The sequence below is a fragment of the Scomber scombrus genome, chromosome 4 (genome assembly GCF_963691925.1).
Source record: "Scomber scombrus chromosome 4, fScoSco1.1, whole genome shotgun sequence".
NCBI classification, from domain to species: domain Eukaryota; kingdom Metazoa; phylum Chordata; class Actinopteri; order Scombriformes; family Scombridae; genus Scomber; species Scomber scombrus.
The window spans coordinates 24,333,490-24,350,961 of record NC_084973.1 but is presented as its reverse complement, the minus strand read 5'-3'; the positions used below and the strand labels follow the sequence as shown (position 1 = coordinate 24,350,961).

Here is a 17,472-nt window from a genome sequence, read left to right as displayed (position 1 = left end):
TGTTTAAAAGCTACTAAAAGACTATTTTAGGTTTGTCTCCCGTTCCGTGATGTATTTGTGTGTTTTACGTGTGTGTAATAGTGTATAGAAAGTAAAACACATACTCCAGCGTCACGATGAGTTACAGCTTTATTTCAAAGGTGATCAAGTCAGCCTACTAAAGGTCCCCCCGCCCCGCCCTTCAAATCACATTTCCCTTCCAGAGCTCAGACTTTGAACACAAAACTGTAGCACATCATACGGTCTATACAAAATGAATTAGAAAAGGAGGAGAAAAAAAAAAATACAGAAAATGACCTCTAAGCTCGTCCCCTCAAAATCTGTCGTCCTCAAGGCTCCAGTGGCCATAAATCCTTTTAACCATAGTCATAGGATGTGTTTTAGCATCGGAATAATGGAAGCATTAGCACTTTAGTTGAGGCAGCGAGGAGAACTGGAGAACAGATAAGAGGACAGAAACGGAGGCACGGGTAAAGACTGTGCCTCTTTGAGAAACGAGAGCCTAACGAGCAAAATCTGTGATTCTGAAACGAGAAAAAAACAGAAAAATATTCCCTCCCATCCTTATGAACATAGGCCCAGGTAGAAACTATAGCCACATTCATCAATGCTACGGTATTCACATGCATTGAGTGTATGCGGTGTGGAAGCAGATGTTCTGAGAGATGGGAATGTGTAAGAAATAACCAGGCACTGCCATTTATCTTGTTTGAGGAATCTCCAACTCTCAATCACTTCTGCTTCCACTGCTGATGCAAATTCACTGTACATGCTTTTGGGGAGAAATACAGATTAAAAAGGCGCCACAATATGTTTCCATGTCTGCACAGTTATGAGTACAGTCTGATCTGATGCTTTGAATGCAGCAGTTTTGGCATGTTGACATCTGGTTTGGTTTTGTGACAGGAACCAGGGCAGGAAAGGCACTTCAAAGTGTGGATGTCCCTTCAATTTCCCGGCGATCCTGTTGTAAGCCCTAAATAATAAAAAAAGGTCAGCCGGTTGACTCCCAGTAAAGCTTTGAGTCTTCCAAATGACAGAGGGGAATCTGAAAGAGACAAAGGAGATGTCAGAGGCTTGGTTTGCAGCTGGTGGTGAGTCTTTTATAAGGTTAACAACATAATAAGGAGAATTAAAATGTATGCAATGATTTATGTATCCATATTTTTAATTATCTAGACTTACAAAGACAAGAAAGGTCTTTCAAGCTGTGTGAAGTGAGTCTAGCCCTCAATGGAGACCTCTGGAACAATGTGTCCATTCAGCGCTGTCTCCACCGCCATCTCCTGAAAAGCAAGCAAGACATAAGATCAGATGAATATGCAGTAAAATCCCCAGAATTAATAAAAACATGATTCACTTAGGAGGTTCATGTATTTTGGATATCACATTAAATTCCTTTACCACTGAATTGAGCTGCACAGACTCCACAACGAGTTGCTGCATTTGACATGGCATGTCACAGATTTCTGACTTTGGCTCTTCTGATGGCACATCCACACATTTCTGCTCAGCAGTGGCATCCTGAAAAAAGAAAGGAGAGAGGCAGTTAGGAGACATGGAGTAGCTGGTCAATGGGGCCACAGAGAAGAAAGTAAAGGGAGGAAAGTAACAAAGGTACACTAATATTAATAAGGTGGTTTAAAACAGCTAACATGTTCTCATTTACTGTTTATAATATGCAAAGATGCACAAAAACATGTGTCAAGCTATAGTTATACACATTTGCACAATATAATGAACCAGTCAGTAAAAAATGATGACAGCCTGAAAGTAGCTCACAATGGTCATTTCCTCTGCAGGGGGAGCAGGAGCGGGAGTGGGCTCAGGTTGGGGCTCAGGCTCAGCGGGGGTCACATCTACAGATTCTGTTTCAGCGATGACAGGCTCGCTCATGGCCACAGTTTCCTATATGCAGCAGAGGGAGGAGAAAGTTAGAAAACACTGGGTGAGTATGATACATACAAATAGACTGCTTGAAATAAACATGGCTTGAAATGCAGAAAATACAATCCTCCTGATCTTTAAATGACATTTCAAAACATACACTTGAACCAGATTTGATCCATTTCATCACAATAAAATTAAAACTATGAAACAGTAGATTACTTTAACAAGGACTGCATTGCACATTTTTATTACAACTTGCAGTCTGGGGCCGTAAACAACCACTCATTATTGGAAATATTTTGAATTACGGAGGCAAGAATTCTCATTTAGTGTAAGTTTATGTGTAGTATCTCACCTGCTCGACAGCAGCAGACTCAGCAATGGCAATCTCCACTGCTGCGACAGATTCTGTGACAACAAAGTCATCAACCAGCGTATCAGCAACGTCCTGGAGGGAGAGGCACACAGGGGGTAAACAAAAGATTTCTACAGATTACCATACATTTGTTGAGAAACTATAACTGATTACAAAATGTAGATAAACACTGTTAAAGATTTTATTTTGTACCTCTTTGACTTCAGTTACAGGGGCTTCCACCTCTTCTACTGGAGCCTCGGGGACGATGTCTGGCACCTGGTGAGACGATAGATACTGTCACGTAAATAATTTGCCTGACACAAGCAGAGGTAGCCAAATGTACAAAATACATAAAAATTGAAAATGCATTAATATAAATGTGTGTTCTTAGCAGAGGAAAAAATGATTAATGTGGCACCTCTGTGATTGCAACTGGCTCAGCAGCGACCTCAGGTGTTACTTCTTCAGCCAACACCTCTACTTCAGCTTCATCCTCCTCATCTGGGGGACAAACGACCGCTTCAACCACCTGTTCTGGCTCAGGCAGATCTGTGACAACCTCCTCCACCAATTGCATTGCTGCTTCTGCAACCGCCTCTACTGCAACAGGCTCTGCTGCGGCAGAAACTTCGGTTTCTGTAACCGCTTCTACTGCAACAGCCTCTGCTGGGGCAGAAACTTCGGTTTCTGTAACCGCCTCTACTGCAACAGCCTCTGCTGGGGCAGAAACTTCGGTTTCTGTAACTACCTCTACTGCAGCAGGCTCTACTGCGGCACAAACTTGGTCACTAGTAAGTACTTCCACCTCTGGTTCTTCAGTGGCTTCAATTATGGGTTCTGACACAGCAACATCTTCTGTGATGGCCACCTCCACCTCAGCCTCAGTGAATGCAACTTCCTCTGGCAAGGCCTCGGCCTCCACTTTGGTTTCTGGCTCACTGACATCATGTGTCTGCACATACAAAATCAACATATTATAAAACAGGCAAACTCTTTATTATCTTATTGAATGGATGCATAGATAAAACTATTAGTATGTAGGTGGATAGATTAATGGATATACACATAATTAGAACAATAAACAAACAATGGATGTTTAATGGTTAAACTTAACTGCCAATATTTTTGCTGCAATTTTCTGCACTGAATAAAGCAGCATATAGATATCTTATAGCTATCAAACAGACTGATTGCTTAATTGTAGCTAATTATATAACAAAAACTATGAATTGCATTTTTAGTTGTTTTTTTCGTTCCTTTTTAGTCTCTACTGAACATCGGTACATTTTATGTGTACTGATTTGTTTGGTTTTAATCATTTAAGAATTTAGATCTCATCATGTGCCTCTGTTTGTTTGTTTGCTTGTTTGTTTGTTTGTTTCTTCCCTGAAAGCATTTGGCATAGGTGAGGAGTGGAGGTGGGGGTTGGGTGTGTGTGTGTGTGGGGGGGGGGGGGGGGGGGGGGGGGGGGGATTGAGCATATGAGTGTGTGTGCACTGAGAAATTGATGAAATGCAGGTTTGTTTTACCTCAATCTCAGCAGGAGCCACCACCAGAGCCTCAGCTGGGGGTGTGATCTATTACGGAAAAAGAGAGTTTATGCATGAGTCAGCGAAATAAGACGCAAACATACACATGTATATAATCTAATAAAAACAGAGTATAGTTGGCAGAAAATCCTTGTTGTTAAAAAGGGGCATTTGGGAATATATTAAAAAGCATTTACTAGCAATTAAGACTCATGTAACATTGCCGCAATTCCCCTGTTTTTCTTTTACTGCTTCTAACAGTCAAAGATAAGACTTTGGAAGTGTTGTACACACCCGTACTAAAAATGAGCCCGAGCACAAACGATCTTCTACTCAACAGTTTGTCAGCCAAACTGTATTGTAGCTATGATAGCCTCAAGGCTTTTAGTAGAGAAAGCCCTGTGAGAGACTAAGCTGGTTTACTCTCTCCGAAAAAGGCAATCAGAATGTTTTCAAATCATAAATTCACTCTAGCGGTTCACACACACCAGCACACACATACACACACAAAGCTACTGCACACACTCTCCTTAGAGCATACCTTTGGTGTGTGAGTGCTGCTATGCTTTGGGAGGAGGGGAGGTGCAATTATACATCCTACAGGAATGTTACAACCAATTGCATAATAGAAAACTGGTACGCCCATTTCTCGCCCCCTTTTCTGTAATCCAGCTTAAATTCAGAAAAATGTATTATTCACCTTATTAAACTACCTGCGTCATCAGGTCTGCACTCCAAAAAATCTACTGCATCTCTCATAACATCTTTCATAACATGTCTTTTTCAGAATGATGGTAGCTGGCCTGAAGAGATAAATTGTATGTTCCAGACACCAAAATGTCCAAATAATGGCAGAAGTGACCCATATTTTTCTTTTTGCAGCCATGCCACCAATTTACTAGAGCAGTTGGCTATAGCTTAAGTAGCCACAGGCGCCACCCACTGTGCATCCAAGTGCATTGAACCATAGTGGCAATCACAGGGAGCAGCCCATAAATATTGTACATCTTCGTAGTCTGACAATAAATTATTTAACCTGATTTGTAGCAGTCTGTCTTCAATGTAGGACAAGTCTGGTGCATGGAAGCTGCCACTTAGTCACGAACAGACCAATCATCCATTGGTCAAAATCATGTAAGCTCTCAAAAAAGAAAGTTTGAAGTTACACTTTAGTTATTTTAACATCTCAACCTCTTTTTCCTAGTCCTGCTACTGGGAATCCACCCTTCTAAGATGTGAACAACTTTTTAACAAAAGTCAAATGGACAAACATGCACATACAGTTGAGAAGGTAAATATATACTGCAGCTGTAGCCTTAAAGGAATGGTATAGGGGGAGAGAAAGGAGGGAGGAAGGAAGACGGAGGGTTGGGGGTGGGTAGACTTACTATAGACCTTCCTTTGCTTGACAGTATAACGCACACACACGTAGATGCACACACATGTGCTCCCTATACATACAAACCCCCTCCAGTCTTCCCCCATTGCAGAACACTTTGTACCAAACTCATCTGTGCACAGCTCCTGCCTTACTAACCCAACTGAGAGACCAATTCAGAACAGGCCAAAGCTGATCTAAGAACAGCCACCTTTTACAAATTTTAACTCTTAGACAAGAACATAATGTACCTAGTGTTGTGTACTCTGTGTTCAAACGTTCTGGATTCTCCAGGATTTCTGACAACCAATTAAAAGTTTAGAGGAACAATTTTGCCACCTTTTAAGAACTGGTCTTTCTAAGATGTGTGCAAATAAAGTAGAAAAAGTGTAACAGAGGCTTGGTTAAATTATTCACATTGGTAAAGGAGAGTGTTGGTTTGACTTGTCTCAGCTAACAAAGACCCATAGTGTCTCAGAAAACAAACCCATAAAAGATGCCAGGAAATGTGGGGAGGGCTCCATGTGTGTGTGTGTGTGTGTGTGTGTGTGTGCACATGTGTGTAGGGAGGCTGGACATTAGTGGGGGAAGGGTTGGGGGTCCTCACATGCTTTACCACAAGGTGATCATGTTTCCAAAAATGTCTAAAAAAAACCGTAAGAAATACCACTTCGCAAATCTTTGTCTCTTACTATTTTCTCACTCTGGTCATTGCATCAAATGTGGCAAAAGAAAAGATCATTAACCATCATTTGAAAGCCTGATGTAGACAGTATTTTCATTGTGATAAGATCAAACTGAAAGCAAATGTACCCGAAGACATCCCTTCACTAGAAATTTGTCACAGACTTTAAAAAGGTTGTGACAGCTGCCTGTAAGCTCCTCTTCAACACAACAAAATTCCAAAGGCTAAACTACACAACTGTACACACAAAGAAAAATGCCCCCTACCCATGTCCCAACATAGAACTCAATATCCCACCTTCCCCATTCCTGTCTCCACCCAGTGCTCCCAGCAAAGACCCAATGATAAAAGGAGCACACATGGATGAACAAGTGGACATGCTGACTCGACAGGCTAATAAGGCCCTATAGGCCACGATAGGGTAGGAATAGAGAAGAGGGGGGAGAAAGAAGGGGGGAGAAAGAAGGAGGGAGAAAGAAGGAGGGAGAAAGAAGAGACAGGAGAGAGAGAGGAGCAAGTGGGAGGAGGGAAGGAAGGGTGACAAGGGAGAGTGAATTTACAAGGGAAAGAGGGGTGAGGGACAGAAAGGGGGAGTTAACAGGGAGCAAGCTGGTACAAAATGTTCAGCCTCAGCAGGAGCCGCACCCACCCACCATTGCTTCAGGCCAGAGAAAAATGAAATACGCTCAACAGGTCATAAGATTGAATGTTGTGAGTTTATACTCACCTGAGCCTCCGTAGTAACATCCAGAAGCGGTAGGGCCACCTCTCTTTGGCCCCTAAGCCAGCTGAATACGAGCCCCATTTACAACGCCTCTGATTCAATCACCTACTGCCCAACTGATGGAGTGTCGCCTAGTGTAGCCTCACAAGTGGTGTCACAGAATGAGCACTTGCTTGCAAAACTGTGGCATTAAATGTGTATGCCGTTTATGTAAGAAGCAAAGTTTAACAGAGCTCAACAGTCACAAGTACCACTATGTCAAAATTGAGAAATGTTAATAAAACTTATCATTTGCACCACATATCTATCCTCCTGCTGTATGTGTTCGCAGTTACAGCCAGTTCTGGCTACTTTCAATTATGCAAAGTTTTGTCTGAGTGTGTTTGTGAGCGTCTAAGCTGAAACTGGCACATCTGCAAGTAGTGAAGGGGCCGAAAAGAAGCGAGGAAAGAAAGGAGGGAAAAGAGAGATGGGTGGTGTGGTGGGAGGAATGGAGGGACGGACGGAGGGACGGGGGTGGATACTGCCACAGCTTAACAGCTACACAATGATGGGCAGTCCATCTCCTATAGAAATGTCTTTATTGGCCCTGTATAGCTCTGTGGTTAGAGCTTACTTACGGTTTAGAGATTACAATCAAAACCTCAAACCAAATGACATATGTGAACTTGACAGGGGGGCAGAGGATTACTATTAACACCTCCTGTCCCTTTTCACTCTCATCATGGGCAGCATTGTGCACTCAATGTGCACGCAAACACACATGGGAGCACATACACGTGTACCATATGTGGTCATGGCTCAATTATAGGAAGTCCATGAATTTAGTGTGTGCGCACTGAGTTTAGGCACACGGATGTACTGTAAATGTGTGTGCGTCTGCACATAGCCTGCAGTCAACTGGCTGAAACAGAACGTTCTGTTCCCAAATTGTGCGCATGATGGCTACATGAAAGACACTTTACAATAAAGACCATATTAAAAAATGTGTAGATATAGACGTTAAAATTATGTTTAAATTTAGTTGAATGCGACACATTAATATTTTTTATACAAAGCAAAATTGTAATACATATGGGTGATTAATGATAGCAGGAGCTGGTGCAAAAGCTAAAGCAAAAGGCCAAAAACCATGCATAGTTTTAAATACAATAGAGTACAGACTTAATACCAACTGTTAATTACAATGTGCCATAAAGCAGATGAATTTGGACATGGTATTCTTGCATCAGTGATAAAATGAAAAAAATTCAGTCCAACACCATACTGCTAACCAGTAGGACTGTATTTCAGAGACCACATTCCCCCTTTATCTTATTCAATAAACCTTCTCAAAAAGAGGTAACACATTTTTAAAAGATATGTGCTTTTTAACACAGGCATACCAGATGCATATGATAATGACTACTGAAAAGGCACTGCTCAGTCCCACTTATGTAGCCAACAATCTCGCTACTTTCCACCTCTTTGCTAAATGGAACACGTTGTTCCCTAGGCCTCCCACCCCCCACCAGTTCCACCTCTTTCCTCCCATAAGGACCCAGCCACAGCACATACTATTCAACCAACCAATGCCTAAATTGGTCGTTCCACAAAACTCCAAATTAGACAAACTATATACAGAAACAGACCACAAAAAACAACAACCATATACATATAAAACTGTACTGAAGCTCATTTCTTCATCAGGACATGTCCACATAACACATGTGACCAATAAGCATCTCCACTGACAAAAAAGATTCTCCCTGGCAACTGCATGCACTTTTAATGAAGGTACATGCTGGACCCAACACAGTTCATTGTGCTAAAACACAAGTGGGTGAGATGTCATAAAAAGTCTCTCATAAACTGCCATTGCAGACCAAATTGCCTTTGAGGAGACTTTGCCAGTCTTACAGACAAAGAACCCATTGGGAGTAATGTTTTCCAATAAGAAAGCATAGAGAGAGAATATAATGTTTCTTACCTCAGCTACTGGTTCTGTTTCGGAAATGATAGGTTCGACCTCCTTTACAATGGCACCATCAACTTCAGAGGGCTCTGCTGGTGGAGTTTCGACGACTGGTGCTTCTTCAGTGACCGGCGCTGGGACTTCAACCTCAACTTCTGCAGGAGTCTGTTCCGGCACCACAGCCTCAGGCTCTGGGGCTTCTACCACAACTGGGACGGGCTCTGCAACAGGTTCTTTCACAACTGGTTCTGGTACTGGTACTACTTTGGGAGTCTCCACAATGGGGACAGGGATGGGTACTGCCACTGGGATCTTTTCTTTTACTTGTACTGGTGCCGGCACTTTAACTGGTTTCTTTGTGGCAGGGGGCACACTCACTGCAATCCCAGGGCTGGCTTTGACTGGTGGGTTGGCTGCATGCTGCTCCTCAAGGGCTCTCCTCTGGGCTTGCTGCAAGGGGGAGAAGAAACAAAAAAAAAAAAAAATCAGGGTTAATGATTGATGTCTTGTCATAACATTGGGAGCCACCATTTAAGTTTAAGATTCTTTTCATGCATTCATCCTGCAGCAAACACGCACTCTGCTGCAGACAATGATATTTTGTATGTTAATTGTACATTTAAAGGTGCAGGATTTAGTGGCAACTAGTGGTGAGGTTGCAGATTGCAACAAACTGAATACCATCCCCCACACTCCGGCATATAGGAGAACTCAGTGGCTGCAAAACTCACAAAAAACATGAAAGGCCCTATAGAGCCAGTGTTTGGTTTGTCTGTTCTGGGCTACTGTAGTAACATGGTGGATAGTGCAACATGGCGGCTCTATGGAAGAGTAATGACTCCCTATGTAATATAAAGGGCTCATTCTAAGGTAATGAAAACACAATTCTTATTCTCTCCCTATTCTCTCTTCTTCTACACTAATCAGAACATACTTATGAATATTATATTCCATTTCTGCTAAGTCCGTTCCACAAGATGCCACTAAATTCTACAAACTACACCTTTAAATTAATTTAGTTTAATTATATTTTCACTTTACTATCTAATCTAATCTATCTAATTTTAAAAACTTAAACGCTGAGGAGTGTGAGACTTCATCTTTCCATGTGACTCTTTAATTTCATCATGGTGTGGTATTAACCATATGAGTCGCTTATTCACTGTGTAAATTGATAAAGTAAATTGATAAAGAATGAAGATGAATTATTACTGATTCAAACAGGAGTGTTACGGGTCTAATTGTTGCTGAGCACCTCAACTTGCTCAGATACTGACGTTGTCAGTTTGTTGTTCATTCTAGTGCATTTCTATCTACAGGAATACCAGGGATGCCATCCCAGCCAGGTTCAACTTGTTTTTCAGCCTCAGACAAAACCCCCTCAGGCTTTAATGGGGGTTTTAGAAGCGCCGACAACTGGAGGGAGGGGCCGGGTAACTGGGAGTGGACCCAGCAAAGCTAGTTAGATAATAGGGGCTAATTAGTTGAATCAGAATGGTCCTGACATGTTTGGTGAAGCGGGAATGGAAACCGTGCGAGTCAGCAGCACTGATGGGTGCCCCGGGGGCCAGACAGTGGGCCTAATCACATCATAATCAGGTTATAATCAGGCTACAATCACTCCCTGAAAATGCTTTTGTTAGGCCGACAGCCAGTAAGGCATTCACAGTGCTGGACCAATGCTGTAAGCCAACAGAGCATGTGTATGTGTGTATATGTGTGTGTGTATATGTGTGTATATGTGTGTGTATGTGTGCGTTCGTGTGTGTGTATATGTGTGTGTGTTTGCATATGCCTGTCCAGCTATCTGCCGTCAAAACAACCCCTCCCTTACATCATCCCACAAATAGCTCACTGCCTAGAAATGCAAACTTCACTACCACAAAATGATAGCTAAATTAAACTAATCCAAATTGTAATTTCTTTTTCCTCAAGCAGTGTGAAATTCTCAGCAGGCCCAGCCACTGTTTACCAAGGTGGGGGTGGTTACCTACAAAGGCATGTGCTGAAAAGGAGCACTCAGGTTGAAGACTTTAAGTGTCCAGTAGTTCCTTCCCTTCCTGCCCTTCTAATATCTCTGATTGGTGATAACACTGAGCTGTAAGTGACTTCTGAGCCCACTTTTATCTGAGTGTTAGTGTCAGCCTCTGAGAGAATCAGAGAGACTGTGCAGACTCCATCCAGTCTCGTAAACTAATACAAGACATTCCTCCAGTCAACACACTGCCGTAGGCTTAGAAGAAGGGGGTGGGGGTGCAGAAGGACTGAGCTTCAAGGGAGCTTGAAGGGGGGTCAAACTGAGCTTTGCAGCTTTCAATAGTGAAGCAAGTGATCATTTTGAGGAGAAATTAGAAATTGAAGGCACAGTTAGAAACAATCACTTATTATGTTTGAAAATGAAATTATAGAACATATTGTTCAGTGATGAAATAACCTTTGCCCTCGGGGTAATTGGAGCCTCAGTTCTACTTTCTCACTCATTAAATACCCCTCCCCCCTCCTTGCCACACCCGTTAAGTCTATTTGGGCACTGAATGTTCAGAACTAGAATTTCTCCCAGTTACCTAAGAGCAGTGGGTAGGGGGCAGGAGTCAGATTGGTCATTTATCATGGCATTGTTGCTTCATTGTATTGATTTGGTGTGCTAATAAATACAGCAGCATGTCATATAAGTAAAGACGGTGTGCGTGCATTGTGTGTGTGTGTGTGTGTGTGAGGTGGGGGCCTATGTACTTATATGTTGTTGTTGTTGTTTTTAACTGGCACTTTTCACAATCGTGGAATCTCCATCAAATCTGAGTATGTGAAGCTTTGTCGATTAAAAACATCCTAAAGAATCTAAAAGCAAGCTCGGTCGCCCTTTACTTAGCCCCTCTGAACAGTCTTTTATCATTTGAAGCAGACGCGCTGGGAGCACATGGCGCACGGAGTCAAATAAAGCAGGGAATAATTGTGTTTTTCTCTAGCACATAATAGAAGGTGCCACGTGTTTTAAGTGTCGCGAATCTGCATGTATAATTTCGATATAATCTAATATCTACGTATCTATGGCACTGTCTTCTATCTTTGCGCTATTTTACGCACGGAGCTTGGAGCGCTCCTCAGGAGTTTCCTTTCCAGACATGTTTGTTGCGTTTATATTGGCATTTTGTTATAAGCTCATGTTAAAAAGCTTTCATTTTAATTTAAAGTGCATAACATGAATTTTACAACATATATTATGAACAGTATGTTTTTTTTATTAATCTGCCAAAGATTATTATAAATAAAATGCACAATTACAACGTTTTGTTATCTGGGAAAAGAACAGTGAAAAGGTAACCACTACCACCACAAACTGTTAAACGGTCCTTTTAAGGGGGGGAAATTGGACAGTTACGGGTTTTTCACAAACTGCACCAAATCTACTCGATCTACTGTTATCCAAGAGATTTTAGATACGATCGTGTTGAGAATAAATAAAGAGTGCGCCTGGGACAACTTACCACCCTCCTCATGCGACGCTTGTTCTTCTTCCTCTTGCTGGGCATTTTGATGTTGTGTGCTGATGGAAACAAAAAGGACTGAAGAAATAAAAAGAAGCAGCGAGACAGAGGGAACCAAAGGGGTCTTTATAAAGCCCCCGGTTTTTCTGTTACCTTTGCACCGAACCTATAAGAGGACTGGGATGAAATATTGGGGGCGTGGAGAGAGAGAGAGAGAAACACATACACACCCTCAACCTAACACACGTGCACGTGATCGACAGTTCAGTGAGTTGATTGTATCAGAGTTGGGCTACTGACTGGATGGTGGGTTATGTTATGTAACCTCTCCATCGGAGCAAAGAGTGAGAGAGTGAGTGGCCCCTGGGCTTACAGAGTGCCACACCCCCCTTTGGATAGAAATACTTCTTTAGTGAAGCACATGGCATCAGAAGCACATGCTCTGAAATATTTTTTCTCCCTTTTCTTCTTTTAGAATTTATCATAGTCAATTTGAATGCACTGAACATAAATTATGCCATTGTCAAAATTACATTTTTTCTCTGTGAGAAACCAACAAGAGGAATAAGGCACAAAAAGCCACGCTTGCTTATGAAACAGTGTTGGCCTCTGTCAGCTACTGTATTTTGCATTAAAACATGAAGCCAGACAAAAGTTTTCATTATGTGTGTGTCTCTCTCCGCAGAATAAAGAGAAAGAAAGCTTGTACATGTGTGTACGCCCACTGCCCCCCTGCACTGCTTAAGTTGTGAGCACCCATTGTTTCCAGCTACTCGCATACAGTCAGCTGTACTCATGCATCATCACAGAAAAAATGAATATATGTTTAAATTGATCATGTAAAGTCTTACTCACATGGAGCAAACATACAACTGCCATTAACATATTTTTACACTTCACACATGTTGCACAGTGATGACAAGGTGTCAGTTCAGCTTTCATTTTTTGGGAGGGATTTGTCAAACAAACTTAGTTGACATTATACAACGTGGCAGTCTTCCAGTTTGATTTACTCCTTAACACTGTGTCAGTGCAGATGGATTACATGCTTGCAGTGCTTCTACGTGTCACTAGTATATCTCTGTTGAACTGGTGATCTTTCACTGTAGTCACTGTAGCTCAAGAAAAACTTCAGCAGAAAGTACAGCTGCTGGAGGAACTGAACGAGTGACCTTTCTGTTTAAGGACTAAGACACAGGGCAGAACATTTCAGAATAGCTTTAAAATTGTGCAACATAAAGTCTTCCAAATACTAAGATGATATATAGTGGAATGTAAACTAATGTAGTGAGTATATATCTGTAAGTTAAGGTACATTGCTCCTAAGTCAATAGATAACATGCAGGAGGAGTTCAGAGATGTTGTTGTACAGTTGGTCTAGCAGGCCAGACATTTTTTTTTCAAAGGGTAAAAACACATCTCATAGATATTTCTGAAGCTCTTTGCACCGACAAAGTTGGTTTTTAGCTGCCTAAACCCCACACATATAAATACACTGTAGAAGCTATAACCAGTATAGACAGTGGTATACGTGTGATATAAAAATGAATAAAGATGAATACACTATATGGGGGGTATAACCGGTACAAATATGAATAAGCAGTGTAGAGCAATATAGCAAAATTGCAATAGCAATAGTAACAGTAAATATTGGCAAATAGTAGATAGTAGGTGGTTCAATCTATGTGGGGGTTGAGGGTGATCAATTCAGTCTTCAGACGAAGTAGTTGCTATTCTATAAGTAGCAAATGTGAAAAAGTTCAGTCACTGAAGTAAGTAGTTTGTGTTGGGGATGAGGGAGCTATCATCGTGAGGTAGAGTTCGGCAAGGTGACAGCTGAGAGGAATAAGCTGTTCCTGGATCTGCTGATCCTGAAACAGAGATTCCTGTAGCGACTCCTAGAGGGGCGGAGGGCAAAAGTTTGCGGCTGGGGTGAAAGGTGTTCCTTGCAGACTGCTTGTGGACTACCTCAATGGCATGGAGTCGGGCAGTTTTCACCACCCTCTGCGGTGCCTTCCAGTCTGAGGCAGCATAGTTGGCTTACCAAACTGTGATAGAGTTAGTGAGGATGCGCTCAGTGGTGCAGCTGTAGAAGTTCACCAGAATCTGAGGAGACAGATGGGCTTTTCTCAGTCTCTTTAGGAAAAAGAGGTGACAGAGAGCTTCAGTGACCATGGTCTAGGTGTTAAGGGCCCAAAAGAGGTCCTCGGAAATGTGGACACCCAGAAACTTGAAGCTTCAGTGGGTGTTAGGCAGGAGTTGAGGAGCCAGGACCAGCCTCTCAAACTACAGGTCCTCCAAATTAAACGACCACGTGGATCGTTTGTGCCATGCACTCCAGAATCACCCATTTCAGTGTTTTCAGAATGAACTGAAGGGTAATATTCCAGTTTTTAAAACTGTTGAAAATCACTGTTAAAAAATGAGTATTTTATGGTGTGACATCACTGTGATGAGTTTGGGCACAAAACCACTTGGTCAGGGTTGGGATAGATGATGGTTTGGGTTAAAATGACAACTTGAAATGTGGTTAGTGATTTCTTAGAGTTAGGCAACTTTCGTTGTCAGTAAACACTGCGTTAAGTTTTTTAAAATGTGTCCTGACTTGAAAAGTTGAAAACATGACACTCACAGTTGGAAATGGGAAGTGAACAGTGGTCTCCTGAAGCTAAGTTCCCTTTTTGCCATGTAAATGCCAAGTAAATTTTGACCTGTTAGAAAAGTCAGGGGACATCGTCATCATAATTTATCCTCAGAAAATTATACATTATCGTTCATACCAATTTCATGGCAATCCACCATGAATCCACCACCCTAACCAGACCTTAACCACAGTGTTGTCACTTCTATAAAACATAATTATTTTTTAAGTGATTTCTAACGGTTTTGGAAAGCACATACAAACATGGCATTCTAAAAACCATTCTGTGGGTCATTGTGGAGTGCATGGATCTATGTGGTTGTTTATTTATGAGGAAGTGTTGGGTAATCAAGTAGCACCCAGAAACAGCCCCCTGCTGTTTCAACCCTTGATTTGATCATTCCATTCGTCATTGTCAGATGAGTGCCAGACCCTGGTGTTGAAATACAAAACTGCCTTACCCACTGATTACAACTGTATTTGCATACTGGTTTTTGTTACCTTTTGGCCCAGTGTGCTACTCTGCCATTGCTCTTGGCTGGCTTACTTTCAGCAACACTCATTGATTTTGTGTGTGTCACAAAATAATCCCTCTGTGTTTGAGGGGGATTCAGTTACAGAAGATTAGTCAGAGCGTATCACTCACATAGTGTCAGATGCCAAATATTTGTAATGTCTCTTTCCATTTTTAGTCTTGTCCTGAAGCCCATGTCCTCTTGCTCACCTGTTTTTATTCTCTAATCATCCCCATCTGCTCCTATCTCTCTCCCTAATTATTCAGTGTACCCGCTCGCTTACCACTGACTACAGTCAGATCATCACTGTTGCTGCATGACCCATTCTCCTCTAATCCTGTTTGGACTCTGTGCCTTTTCCGTAAACCTCAGTATCATTATTTTACCATTAATATAGCCAATCTGTTGCTGTCTGAGCCTTGTTGTCTTGCACTTCCTGTGATAAGTCTTAGCTTAAAGTCTAAAGTTTTGCTTCACTCTATATTTTACATAACAACCTTCACCACATACTTGCTAAACAGCTGCTGAAGTGTGGTTCCACCCAGGGACGATTGTTTGAGGGGCAAAATGGTTCATTTACCAAGAACAGCTGGTATATTGTGATGTAAAACGCTTGTTAGATTTTGTTGTACCCAAAATAGCCTCAGCAGGTAACCTGTGAGAACTCTGGCACCTTGACAAGATTATTTACATCCCTGTCTTTCTTTGATAGGACTTGCTTTGTACTTTTTCTTCCTTTTACGTGATGATTGTATGTTTAGTGATCAATAATTAATCACATTTTGTTTAAGTTGGATGCATTTTAACAGAGGAAACAGAGCAAAGTTGTTGTTTCAGTACGTTATTTCTCTAACTCCAAAACATCATCCTTTTTAAGAAAAGAGAAGCCATCTTGTTTTTAGTCGATCACTGTGTATTTTAAGGATTAAAAGTTTCAGCTAAAAGCTAAAAGATGTGCATGAATGAAGAACATCTGTGCCATATTAAGTTTGAACTTAATGACTTGGTTTATCAATTCATCAATCTATGTAAACATTGAGCATGTGTGTGCTTGTTTCACATAATCTGCAGGTAAAGCAGGTTTTGTCAGGTCATATAGCTTTAGGGGGAATATTGCTGCTGTTAAAGAATGATGATCAGTAAGAGAGAAAGAGTTCACTACATCAAAGTCAATTGTGACCATATCTCTGCATGCAAAGCAAAGTCATGGCACCTTAAAAGTGAGCTAATTGAATTTAGATACAGGTGGTGCCAGAATTAAATAATGTTAACAATCATGTCCTGAAGAAAGGATTTGAGTAACAAATGGAATTTGTTTGCAGCCAAAACAGATGTTAGAGACATAGCTGGTTGATATGTAATTCTGCTCAATACATTTGCTTGTGAGGAAGAAAGATGCACTCAGACATGAATTATTAAAACTTTAGAGCTGTAGCTGCAGAAGTATTTAATAAAGAATTTGATAAAACTGCGGGGGAAAGTGGAAGGTCTGTGTGTGTGTGTGTGTGTGTGTGTGTGTGTGTGTGTGTGTGTGTGTGTGTGTGTGTGTGTGTGTGTGTGTGTGTGTGTGTGTGTGTGTGTGTGTGTGTACTAGGTATTCCTAATGTTGTGGGGACTTAAATCTGTTCACACAGTTATGTTATGGGGACTCGCCTGTCTTGTGGGGACAAAAAGCAAGTCCCCTTAAGGTAAATGATTTATTTTAGGGTGAAGACTTGATTTAAAGTTAATATAAGTTTAAGGTTATGTTAAGTTTAGGATAAGGGTTAAGATTAGGCATGTAGTGGTTATGGTTACAGTTAGGATAAGTGTCCAGTAAATGAATGTAAGTCAATGTAATGTCCCCTAAAGTGATGGAAACATGGTGTGTGTGTGTGTGTGTGTGTGTGTGTGTGTGTGTGTGTGTGTGTGTGTGTGTGTGTGTGTGTGTGTGTGTGTGTGTGTGTGTGTGTGTGTGTGTGTGTGTGTGTGTGTGTGTGTGTGTGTGTGTGTGTGTGTGTGTGTGCGTGCACGCACCAGTGTATAGCATCTAGGCACAATGATACTAAGACCTCTCAGATTTATCTTGAAGATTTCAGGCAACACAGAGGGTGCTGAAAAGAGTTTGGCTATAAGTAAGTCTGAGGAGAATCAGTCTTTAAATAGGCTCATGATGTTTACCTGTGCTGAACTGGGTTAACCACACGCACGCACACACACACACACACACACACACACACACACACACACACACACACACACACACACACACTGTAGGCACACTGGAATGTTGATTGTCAACAAACACCCCTCCCGAGGTCAGCTCCATGGTTA

At 41.6% G+C, this 17,472-nt stretch overlaps 1 protein-coding gene and 1 long non-coding RNA gene across 2 annotated transcripts; both read right to left on the bottom strand.

Moving 5' to 3' along the window:
• Nucleotides 1–213: 213 nt before the first annotated feature.
• Nucleotides 214–2,914, bottom strand: LOC133979601 (fibrous sheath CABYR-binding protein-like). Its single transcript, XM_062418151.1, has 7 exons — nucleotides 2,667–2,914; nucleotides 2,459–2,524; nucleotides 2,246–2,338; nucleotides 1,783–1,908; nucleotides 1,405–1,524; nucleotides 1,186–1,286; nucleotides 214–1,048 (listed from the first exon to the last, which is right to left on the bottom strand). The coding sequence occupies exons 1-6, from the start codon at nucleotides 2,823–2,825 to the stop codon at nucleotides 1,224–1,226; spliced, it is 627 nt and encodes a 208-aa protein (XP_062274135.1). The 5' UTR covers nucleotides 2,826–2,914; the 3' UTR covers nucleotides 214–1,048; nucleotides 1,186–1,223.
• A 47-nt stretch (nucleotides 2,915–2,961) lies between these two features.
• Nucleotides 2,962–8,642, bottom strand: LOC133979604 (uncharacterized). The gene is made up of 3 exons (XR_009925061.1): nucleotides 8,534–8,642; nucleotides 3,778–3,825; nucleotides 2,962–3,200 (listed from the first exon to the last, which is right to left on the bottom strand). It is a non-coding gene; the product is annotated as an uncharacterized LOC133979604 (long non-coding RNA).
• Between the last annotated feature and the right edge of the window lie 8,830 nt (nucleotides 8,643–17,472).